The 11,535-nt window shown below is 57.5% G+C and overlaps 1 protein-coding gene across 1 annotated transcript in view; it reads left to right on the top strand.

The window, feature by feature from the left end:
• Window positions 1-11,289: 11,289 nt before the first annotated feature.
• Window positions 11,290-11,535, top strand: part of SH2B2 (SH2B adaptor protein 2) — a 10,807-nt gene continuing 10,561 nt past the window's right edge. Inside the window, exon 1 of the mRNA XM_029945729.1 lies at window positions 11,290-11,529. Within this exon, the coding sequence (XP_029801589.1) occupies window positions 11,319-11,529 (211 nt within the window). The 5' untranslated portion in view covers window positions 11,290-11,318. The remainder of the gene's footprint in view (window positions 11,530-11,535) is intronic.

Below are 11,535 nucleotides of genomic sequence, written 5' to 3'. Positions count from 1 at the left end.
GGCGACCCGGCCCGCACGGCCGCAGCTGCTCGCCTGTAGGTACGGCCTGCTTGTCCTCAGTTCCCTCCTCCATCTCTCCAGCCCCGGTCTGTCCCTGAGGGCGTGCGTGTGTGTGGGCACCGCTGCCCGGGGAAGCGCGGCCGCACGCGCCCTGGTCCGCGCGTGTCGTCTTTGTGTGCGCGGGTGGGAGGGAGCGCGACGGAGGAGATGCGTCCCCGGCAGGGACCCGTTCGCCGACCCCCCTCCCGGGCCGGGCGAGAGGGGCCGAGCCGCCTCCGGAGCAGCTGCGCCCCTGGCCCCTCCTAGGGCCCAGGCCCCGCAGTGGGGAGAGCTCAGCGGGCCCCCTGGAGGAGGGGTCTCTGGTTGGGGAGCGTCGCGGAGGAGACCGGGTCTCTTTCCTGGGCTGCGAGGGCGGGGGGCGGGCCCACCTGGCAGGAGGGTGCGAGCCCCGGGAGGACCTTATCCAGTCCACTGTCGCCTGGCCGGCACGCCCTCCATTCGGCTCAGGCCATCTTTCTCAAGGTTCCCAGTTCGGCCCGCCCACCCTGGGAGCTCTCCGACCGCCTTCGATAGTGGGGAGGATTGTGGCGAATGCCCGAGAGACCGGCGCCTTTAAGAAGGGGCGGGTTCATGCCCTCCATTCAGGCCCTTCGGCCTCAACCATTGATGAACCTACGGGCCGCGCGGGGCCCGGGAACCGCGCCAGCCCCGCCTGCCAAGGCCAGGCAGAGGCTGGGACCCAGCCCGGCCCGCATCAGCCCGCGAAGTGAGGTCCTCAGAGGGAGAAGTCTACAGTGATGGGGGTCCCTTAGGAACCGCGCAGGGCCGATCGGGCCGCCAGCCTCAGGAGTAACTGAACATGGATAAGCCGGAATCTGTTCACACCGACTTGGTACAGGGGAGAACCTCAGGGTTAGGAGTCAAATCTGGGTTGCACCCTACCTCTGCACTTTGAGCCTCCGTTATCTACCTTGTAAGATGGAGATTGTGCCTCCTGTCTCCTAGCTGGGTGACCAGTAAGAGTTATCCACTCCAGCACAGGCCACTGGTTGTGAGGTGAGTGAGGGCAGCAGCAGGAGGAAGGGGAGGTTCCCCAAGAGGCTTTGGCTGTCTCTATTGGGAACATGATCTGAAACCTCCCCTATTCTGCCCCCACTTCAAACAGATCTCTTCCCTCCCAACCTCCCTGCTCCATCCAGGAGACCATTGGTCAGGGGACTGACCTAGAACCTTCCAGCTCGAGGAACTTTAGGAGAGGTCTGGCAGTAGGGGCAGTGATGTGAGGCTGGCATGAATCAGGATGTTCATGGGGGTCTGGAAGGCAGAGTTTCCCACAAACGTTCCTTTTACTCCTCTCTCCCCCTAGAGGGCATGAATGATGGGCAAAACAGGTTAGTGGAAAGGTTCGAAGTAATTGAGTGTTCATCTATGCATGCTTTTCCTCGTACCTATTGTGAAAAATGTGTCCAAATTTTCGAAACCCTTCCTCCCTAAGTAGTGGGTCTCCAAGGAGAATCCACACATACACACCTAAGGGTCATGTTCCACCAAGACTGAGCATCTGGTTTCGAGTCGATGTGCCAAGCTAAGGGCGTCCTGCTGGTTCTCATGTAATCTTCACATTAGCCCCGTGGGTTTGGTACTATTATTATCACCATTTTGCAGAGAAAGAAACAGTTTAAGGGAAGTGAAATGACTCGGCCAGAGTCACTCATCCGGCAAGCCAGGCCTCCAGACCACTCGTCTCTGACAAAAGCCTCTTGCCCTGTCTACCTATCCTGGATTGTAGGGAAACGGGGGTTTAGGAGCCTTGTGCCTCCCGGCTGCTGTCCACACGGGGTTCTGGTCCAGTCTTGGAGCCTGCCTCACTTCCTGCTCCTCATCATTCACATGGCTCCGAGGGGCAGGGGCAGACTTGGAGCCTTGGGGAAGTTTCTCTTCCCTCCTCACCTGGCTAGGTCTGTTTTTATGTCTGCACTCTATCCCAGGGGAGTGTGCCTCCTTCTCTAGAAGGGGTTAGAGCCAGCACCTTTTTAGGCAGAGCGAGGCAGGGTATCAGTGTGTAGGAGTATAGCATCTTTTGACTCCTCTAGGTGATGCAGCATTCAGACTCAATTCTCCAGATATTTTGGACCCTCTCTGTATAGGGCCCATCTGGGGGTGGGCATAACATCTGCTGGGGGTTCATGGTCTGGTGCTATTGTAGAGGGGCAAGAGAGCGAGGGTGGAGGCGGGGACAGGACAAAGGAGGCGTTCCCAAGGCCTCCATGGGCTCAGGGGCCTAGCAGCTACTGAAGCAGAGGAGTGGGAGCCGGTGGGACAATGCCTGGCTGGGTGCTGAGACTCGGAGCAGAGAACAAGCAGGGGTTGGAGGACGAAGATGTAAGAGAACTTGGAGATGGTGAGTTTGAAACGCCTGGAGATCAGCCAGGCCGGGACTTCAGAGGCTTGGAGAAAGACCTAAGGAAGCTGTATATGCATCTCTAGTACCCAGAGTTCAGGGATACTCAGAGCCAAGGGGAGGTAGTGGAGGTCTCAGGAGTCTCTGGTATGTGTGTCGTGAAAAAGCCAGAAGGCAGCACAGGTGGGCTGGGTTGTGGGGGTTGAGGAGAGTGTCTCGAAGGTTTCAGGGTCCAGGCCAGAGAGGTCTGGGCAGGGTATGAATCCGGGCCTAGGTTTGATTCCTGGCACTGAGAGAGAGGGAAAGACTTTGAGGCTTAGGCCAAGGCTGGAGAGGGGGTGCCTCCACCCCCTGTAGTGCCTCTGGAGCCATCCCAGCCTGCGTTCCACCTCCAGAGGCTGTCCAGGAACTGTCCAGCACCAGGTGCTCCTGAAGAAAGATGGGCTTCCCTCCTAAGTAAGCCCCCAGGTCCCAACATAGCTTATTGTGCCGGGCGCCCACTGCCTGCTCTTCTGACTTCTGTTTCCTGCAGCACCCAGCTCTGGACTCCCCTGCCCTCCACTCTGTCCCCGAGTGCCCTTTCCCAGGGAGCGCATCCCCTCTCCGGAGGATGGGCCTGGGTGCCCCACCCCCACCCCGAATGGCCTCAGAGGAGAGCTTCCCAGGGACAGGGCCCTGTTGAGTAGCACATGCTGCAGAAAGGGACAGGTGTGAACTTGCTGAACACTTCTTGCCTGTTCTGTGACCCTCGACCCACCAGCACAGCTCCTGACACCAAGTGGGAACCCAGTACAAACCCAGTGAATGAGAGGCTAGTCACTGCCCTTGCCAGAACCCCACTTCTTCATCTGTGCAATGGCCGAATACTCTTCCTGGCAGGGAAGGTGTGAGGGGAGAAGGGTTTGAGGACTGAACATCCAACTTACGCTCAGGTCACGACCTCACAGTTTGCAGGTTTGGGCCCTGCATTTTTTAAAAACATTTTTTTTAATGTTTATTTATTTTTGAGAGGGAGAGAGAGACAGAGTGCAAGCGGCAGAGAGAGGGAGACACAGAATCTGAAGCAGGCTCCAGGCTCTGAGCTGTCAGCACAGGGTCCAATATGGAGCTCGAGCCCATAAACCACGAGATCATGACCTGAGCCGAAGTCAGACACTTAACCAACCACCCAGGTGCCCCCAAAATAAATAAACATTAAAAAAAAAAAAAAGAAGAGTTTGAAACAAGGACATAGCCCAGTTGGATGTGGGTTCTAGGAAAAGACCTTGGCCACACTGTGGAGTCTGGATGTGTTGGGGGTTGCCGGGGTCAGTGGGGAACAGGGAGGCCAGGGAGGAGGCCTCGGTAGCCATCTGCTCAGAGCAGTGAGGAAAAAAGGGAATGGATACAGAACACCTGGGAAATAGAAGCAGAGGAGTTTTGATTTTTAAACCAATTATTTCTTTTAATATATATTTTTTAAAGTTTTATTTATTGAGTGACAGAGAGTGCATATGGGAGAGAGAAGGAGGGGAGGAGCTGAGAGAGAGAGAATCCCAAACAATCCCCACTCTGTCAGTCCAGAGCCCCCACGAGGGGCTTGATCCCATGAAACATGAGACCATGACCTGAGCTGAAACCAAGAGTCAGATACTTAACCAACTGAGCCACCCAGGCGCCCCTTTAAGATTTTTTTTTTTTAGTTTTGAGAGACAGAGAGACAGCGTGAGCAGGGGACAGTTAGAGAGAGAGGGAGATACAGAATCCGAAGCAGGCTCCAGGCTCTGAGCTAGCTGTCAGCACAAAGTCCAACACGGGGCTCGAACCCACGAACCATGAGATCATGACCTGAGCCGAAGTCGGCTGCTTAACCGACTGAGCCACCCAGGCACCCAAGATTTATTTTTAAGTAATCTGCACCAGATGTGGGACTCAAACTCACAGTCCCAAGGTCAAGAGTTGCTTGTTCCACTGACTGAGCCAGCCAGGTGCCCACCCCCCAATTATTTATTTAATCCTTATGACAGCTCTCCAAGCCCTTTAACAGATGAGGAAACTGAGGCCCCAGGAAGCTGAGTCACTTTCCCATAGGCACGCAGCTGGGATGCAAACCCAGACGCACTGGCTCCACATCTCAGGCTATTAGCCTTCTCCACTGTCCCCAGTGTCAGACAACCAGAGGTGGAGGCCCAGGCAGCGGGCCCTCTGTGAGGGGAGCAGCTGTGGGAGCCCCTGTGGGTCTACAGGTCCCAGAACCAGCAGGACTCAAACAGGCTTGGGGCATCAGGGAAAGCCCAGGGGCTCAGAAGAAGGGTTTCCACCATCCCACAGTGGGAGAGGCTGAGGGTGTATAAAAGGCATGGGGGGGCAGGGGTCCTGGGCACAGAGCTGCCTCCCAGCGCTGCTCCTCAGCGTGGGCCTCTGGCCAGGAAGCAGTCTGAGTGGGAGAGCAGGATGGTTGCCGGTCCCCTTCATGGCCATAGAAAGTGCAGTTCAGAAAAGCCAGGCGCCTGGGTGGCTCAGTCGGTTAGGCATCCGACTTCGGCTCAGATCATGATCTTGTGGTCCGTGAGTTCAAGCCCCGCTTCGGGCTCTGTGCTGACATCTCAGAGCCTGGAGCTTCTAATCCTGTGCCTCCCTCTCTCTCTGCCCCTCCCCTGCTCTCTCTCTCTGTCTCTGTCTCTCAAAATAAAATAACAAAGACATTAAAAAAAATTTTTTAAGGAAAAAAAAAAAGAAACTGCTGCTCAGAAAAGCCAGGCCCCAGGCACCTGGGTGGCTTGAGTCAGTTAAGCGTTTGATTTGGGCTCAGGTCATGATCTCATGGTTTGTGGGTCCCAGCCCCACATCAGGTTCTGTGCTAACAGCTCAGAGCCTGGAGTCAGCTTCAGATCCTGCTGTGTCTTCCTCTCTCTCTGCCCTCCCCTGCTTGCGCGCTCTCTCTTTCTCTCTTAAAAATAAACGTTAAAAAATTTTTTTTAAGAAAAGCCAGGAACACCTGAGTGTACCCTCCCCTCCCCGCCCCACCCTACCACCCATACAGGGCCAGAATCCCAAGGGCTCTTAACCTGCACCTGTCCCTGTCACTAGCCAGAGCGCCCTCCTCCCACACTCAACTCTGCAGCAAAGTCCCAACAGGTTCAAGGTTGTTAAGACCAGAAATCATGCCCACTTCTGCATCCTCCAAGGTCATGGGGCAAGCACAGATATTCTGTGTGGGCGGGTCGGGGAATTCCAGCCACACCTCACCGAAGGAGGCCTTGGCTCGGAGCCTGCCCCAAGAGGTCGAGGAGGCACTCGGGGTTGGGGACTAGACTGGAGAGCCAACGCCCACGGACCCAGCAGTGATGCAGAGAATGTGCCCGGTGTACTCTGAGCCTCCGTCCGCAGGCCAGACTCACAGCTGGCAAGCAGAAGGCACCACTGGCTGCCCAGAGGTTGTCTGTGTCCTGTCGGGGGGAGGGGTGCAGAGTTGGGGCTGGAGGGGATGGTCCCACAGAGCCCAGGAGGTCAGCTGGAAGGACAGCAGGATGGAGGACAGAAGAAACGTCCATCAAGTGTGGGGTCGGGTTAGCCAGGTCAGGAAGCCCGGAGAGGTGGACATGGTTGAGGCCACATGAGGTCTTGTCTCCTCTCCTGGCGTTGGGGGGTCCCAAGTAGAGACTACAAGTTTCCCCAGTGTGAACAGTTCACGGCAGGGCAGGGGGGCACTGCCCACCCCAGCGCCCTTAGTTCTGACCCTCACCCCCCCCTTTCCGGTGCTTGGCAAACTGGCTGCTCCCGTGGGCACGGAGCTGAGTGAAGGTGCAGGGGAAGGGTCACGGACTTTGGTGATGGAGGAGCTTGCCCCCCAGGCCACCTTTGCAGGGTACTGGGTGGCTAGTTTGCCCTGCAGAGCCTCCATCCCTTCCCTAAGGCCAGACTGTCTTCCGTGGTGGTGAAACCCCCAGCTGGGGCTCCCACAACCAAGACCCTGAGGCTCCTGCAGGCCGTGGGGCTGGGCTGGTGCCTCTGTTCCAGCGGGGCAGAGGACCACTGCGGCTTGGATCGATTGGTTGTCAGCCCATTAGCGGGGGTGGCTAGGCTGCCTCATCAATATTTTAAGGCATGACCTGGCCGTGGGATCCGGAACTGTGCGTGGCAGGGGCTGATGACAGGCCTTTTTTCTATTCCAATTGTGAGTGCTATTTTTACCACCGGAAGGCCAGCTGCCCCCTCTCCCAGGCGGCTATCCGGGTGGGGGTGGGGGTAGGGTCTCCCATCTGGGTTCCTGGCCGCAGGGTTAGGAGAGTCCGTGGCTTGGAAAGGTGACAGGCAAGGACTTGATTAGGCTTCCTCCCTAAATCTCCCTCCCTTCCCGCTCTGGCCCTGGTGAAATGAGAACAAAAAACAAGAGTCAGACAGGCCAGCTGAGCCTCGAAAACCCCAGGGTGATGGATCAGGGGAGGGGGGCCTACCTGGGTGTCTCCTTTGTCTCTAGCCTCAGTCCTCATAAAAGAAGCAACCCCTGCCTGTCCCAGGTCCCAGGGGGGTGACAGTAAGGCCTCAGTCTCCAGTGTCCAAAGGCCATAACAGTCCCGGGCCTTAGAGGCCACTGCTCCTGCACCCCATTTTACTGGTGGGAAGCCATGGCCCAAGCCCAGCCCTCCAGTGCCCTCCCGCACGGACTCAGCAGATCTCCTCTGGCTGTTTAGGGACACAGGAGGAGCTGGGGCCCTGCCCACAGAAGCAAGAGCGCCAAGGACCACAGGGACCATGGGAGCTTGGGGAGGGGGGGCTAGTGCAGGGAGAAGCCTTCCCGGAAGAAAAGGTTTTACTCAGTGTAAATGCCGAGTAGAATTTGAGTAGTCAGTAGAGTGAGGATGGCTGTCCAGACAGGAGAGTGACAGAGGCGAGGGTCAGGGGGCCATCTGGATTCATCCATACACCCCAGACAGTGGGGGCCAGGGTGAGGCTGACCACCCTGCTTCCGGGATCACTGGGTTCCCCCCACCCTGCCCCGAGGCTCTGCTTTCCCCACATCTGGGTCTGGTCACCTGCAGAATGGGAGAGGGCCTGTCTCATTAATCGGGTGACACACTAACTGGTTCCTGGAGAGGGCTGGAAAGGCATCCTGGCGGCACCCAGAGGCTGGGAGAGAGGGGCTCTGCTGCCCCTGGATTGTAACACTACAGAGGCCGCTTCCTTGCTGTCCTTCCAGGAAGGGACACCCCCTCACCTTCATCTGAAAGTGAAAAAACAGGCTCAGAGGTGGGAGTTGTGGTCAGCATCACTCACCCAGAGAGCAGTGGGGTCAGGCTTTGAGCCCAGGTCGGCCAAGTTCCATGCACTTGGTCTCATCCCCCATTTTGGCTCCAAGAGCAGCTGGGTTGGGGACAGGACACCATTGCCTCTGCTAAGGCCGAGCCCTCTTCTGTATGGCTTGCAGCCTTCCCTTCACAGACGTGTCTGGGCCTCCGTCTTCCCCTCTGTGGCTAGTGTGTGGCTCCCTGCTAGCCCTGCCATTTGTAACTTCCCTCTCGATGCTCAACCCCTGTCCTTTCTCTATACCCCCAACTAGACCCAGGGGACACTGAGGCCCATAGGCTCCTGGCCAGCGAGCAAGGGTGGGCAGAGGAGATCAAAGCAGTCCGGTCTCTGCCTAGGACATGGCCACAGCCACCATACCCTTGACAGATTCTTCTCTTGAATTCCACCCCTATCTCCAATGAGGGCCAGCTGGGACCCCCGCTGTGAGAGCCTGACCCTCAGAGACCCGTCCTTCTACTCTGTCCCCGTCAACTGGCAGGAAGAACAGGGAGGACCAGAGATTGATGTGCAAAGATGCGCACTGGGACTGATTTCCGCCCGGAGCCCCCGAGGCCGCTGTGGGGCAAACAGGGGTTCACACTCGGGGCTGGATCCGGTGCTAGCGCTCCCAGGCTGCTGTGTCCTCCAGGTTGATCGTCCTGATGGTGCAGGGGGAGCAGCGGGGAGCACTCCCACACGGGGTAAATGGATGGGCTTGGAGCAACAGGAACAGAGCCTCACAGGCTTAGCCGCAGGGCTTTCTCCCCACTCACGCCCCCAAAAATGTACCCCCTCTGCAGGTCAGGCCAAGGCCTTGTCTCCCCACCTTCCCTGGGGGCCTTGCTGGTAGTGGCAGGTGTGTTCCCACCTCCACCCTCATTCCTGGCATTATGACTCAGGCCTGCCTTCTGCCCCCAAGTAGTGTCTATGCCAGATGGGGTGGGGGCAGGCATGAACACAGACACCTGGAGCACCCTGTCATTGGCACCTTACTAGAGGGGTATACAGGAGGGGACTGTGGGAGCCTGGAGGAGACACTCATGCCCCATGGGTGGGGGAGGCAAGGGGGAGGTCCGGGAAGGCTTCCTGGAGGAAATGGCCCCTGGATTAGTTATTGAAGGATGAGTAGGAGTCAGCCGGACGAAGAAAGGAAAACAGGGCAAGAAGAACCAGCATGAGCCAAGCCCATGGGTGCCTCAGCTCCCCTTCTCCCCCAGTCCCTTCCCCTATGTCTTGAAAGTCAGCCTCCGAGTTATTGTTCTTGCCTGCAGTGAGGTCACTCTTCATTCTCCTCCCTCGTCACTGTCATAAAGGCCAACGCAGGACACCCCCCCCACCCTGGGAAACCCTCCTACCTCCAGGGGCCGGAGTCTCAGAGCAGACGCTGGTTTGGAAAACTGTCCTCTGTGCTGAGTGCCTGGCCAAGGGGCCCGTTTCCTCCCTGGGGCTGCCCTGTGGTTATTGACTGCAGATCAATGGCCGAGGTTGCCCCAAGGTGAGAGGGAATTCCCACGGTGCCCTCTTGCCCAGAGGCCCCACAGATGATCTCACAGAAGTGGGGCAGCTATTTTTACCAGGCGTTTAATTACAGAGTTTGGATCCCAGAGGAGAGATGAGATGGTGCTCCCAGGAGCTGTGAGGGAAAGGCCATGCTGGGAAACGTGGGGCTCCTGGGAAGACGGGTGAGGGCATGACCCTCTGTCTCAGTTCCCCTAACATCAGGCTGGCCCCCTCAGACCGGGCCCCCTCAGGGCAGGGCAGGACCACAATACCCCACTTACTCTCCACTGGGAATTTTCACCCAGGCCTGGAGTCCAGGGTGGACCACATAAGCACAATGAGCTTGATCTGTGTCCCCATGGGTGATGGCCACCTTAGGGGACAAGAAAGCAAGGCCCCCCCAGGTGACTGGACACACCAGTAGTGTGGTGATTCAGAGTGATGGAGGCTGGATGGGCCGGGGAGCAGGAGAAAGCTGGCTGACAGGACAGCTGGGATCCTTGTGTTGGGGCCTCTTCAGGAAGGCCAGGTTTGGATGGGGTTCGGGAGGGAAGAGGATTCCAGAAGATGGGAACACAGTCGAGAGTGCAGACCACTGGGGTGGAGAGAGATCTGAGAAGACAGTACCTTCAGTGCCAGGATGAAAAGTTGGTTCCTACAAGTTTACTTATTTTGAGAGAGCAAGAGAGAGAGGGAGGGAGGGAGGGAGGGAGACAAGAACAGAGGATCCGAAGCGGGCTCTGTGTTGACAGCACCAAGCCTGATGTGTGGCTCCAACTCACAAACTGCGAGATCATGACCTGAGCTGAAGCCTGAGGCTTAACCAATTGAGCCACCCAGGGACTCCCAAATTGGTCCTACTTTATCCATACCCGGTAACCCCGAGTCCTGGAGTCGGGGTGAGAATCCCAGGCTGGTCACTGACAAGCAGCATGTTCCTGGGCCCCACATGAGGGCTTAGGCAGTGACAGCTGTGACATGCCTGTGGGCCAACGTAAGTCTCGAACTCACGACCCTGAGATCACTGACCCACCCAGGCACCGCCATTCGTTCAGTGTTTACTACGCCAGCCATGTGCCCAGCACTGAGGACACAGCCGCTTAAAATACTGCATTCTCAGGGGAAGGCTGTGGTGGGCAGCTGGGGCTGGACAACACGACCAAGCAATGGAATAAATGACATATCAGAGGGGATAAGCAACATGGAGAAAAGTAAGCAGGCAAAGGGCATAGAGACACCAGCACTGAGTGGAGCAGGAACATTCCTTACTCTCAGTGGAGTGGTGGTCAGGGAAGGCTATTGGGCCAGATGGTAAATGAGCAGAAACCTGAAGGAGGTGAGGGAGTGTGGGGGAAAACAATAGTCCAGGCAAGTGCAAAAGAGAATTGCAAGTGCAAAGGCCCTGGGGCTGGACCCAGCAGCAGGCAGAGCAGAGTGGCAGGAGATAAGCGCAGTGAGGAAAGTGGAGGCAGATCCTGTAAGGCCTAGGTGGTTATGGGTGGTTTTACTCTTTCTCTTGAGTAGAATGGGAGCCAATGCAGGATTTAGAGCAAAGGAGAGACCTACTCTGTCTTGTTTTAGGAGTGATGACTTGTGCCGTGGAGAACACATGATTCGGGGTTAAGGTCAGGTTCCAGGGGACCAGTGAAGAGGCTGCTCAAGTGCTGGAGGCCAGAGAAGGGAACATGTGTGTCCCTGGGAGGCAGCCTGGATGATAAAGAGAGGAGAAAAGGTTGGGTTCTTGGCATATTTCAAAGGCAGAGCGGAGAGGATTGCACATGACTTCTTCCTGTCCACCTGCCTTTAGGGGCCCCGGAAGAGGTTAGCCTGGGATGCTAGGCAACAAGAGGCTCATGGGGACCCCAAATCAAGGCACCTGGCACCCCAGCCTCCTCCACCAGCCCCAGAAATGACCTTGAGAATGCTGTTTGAAGGGTATGACTGGAGGGGAAGAGGGCTCCCTCTTGCAGACACTGCTTCTCACCTCCCAAGTCATCCTTCTCTGCTCCAAATGGCCCAGGACGTAGCCCCCCACCCACTCCTGGGAGCCCTAGGGGGTAGAGAGAGGGGCCGGTGGGCGCTGTGGTCACAGGGTCACTCTGCACTCTTGTCGCCCACAGCCGCAAGGGGCTGCGATGGGACGGGAGCCATGAATGGTGCCGCCTCCGGCCCCGCCGCAGCCGCTGCCCCCGCCCCGGTCCCCGACTGGCGGCAGTTCTGCGAGCTGCACGCGCAGGCGGCCGCTGTGGACTTCGCGCACAAGTTCTGCCGCTTCCTGCGGGACAACCCGGCCTACGACACGCCCGACGCCGGGGCCTCCTTCTCCCGCCACTTCGCCGCCAACTTCCTGGACGTCTTCGGCGAGG

The sequence above is a fragment of the Suricata suricatta genome, chromosome 8 (assembly GCF_006229205.1).
Source record: "Suricata suricatta isolate VVHF042 chromosome 8, meerkat_22Aug2017_6uvM2_HiC, whole genome shotgun sequence".
Classification (NCBI taxonomy): Eukaryota; Metazoa; Chordata; class Mammalia; order Carnivora; family Herpestidae; genus Suricata; species Suricata suricatta.
This window is presented reverse-complemented; position numbering and strand designations above follow the sequence as displayed.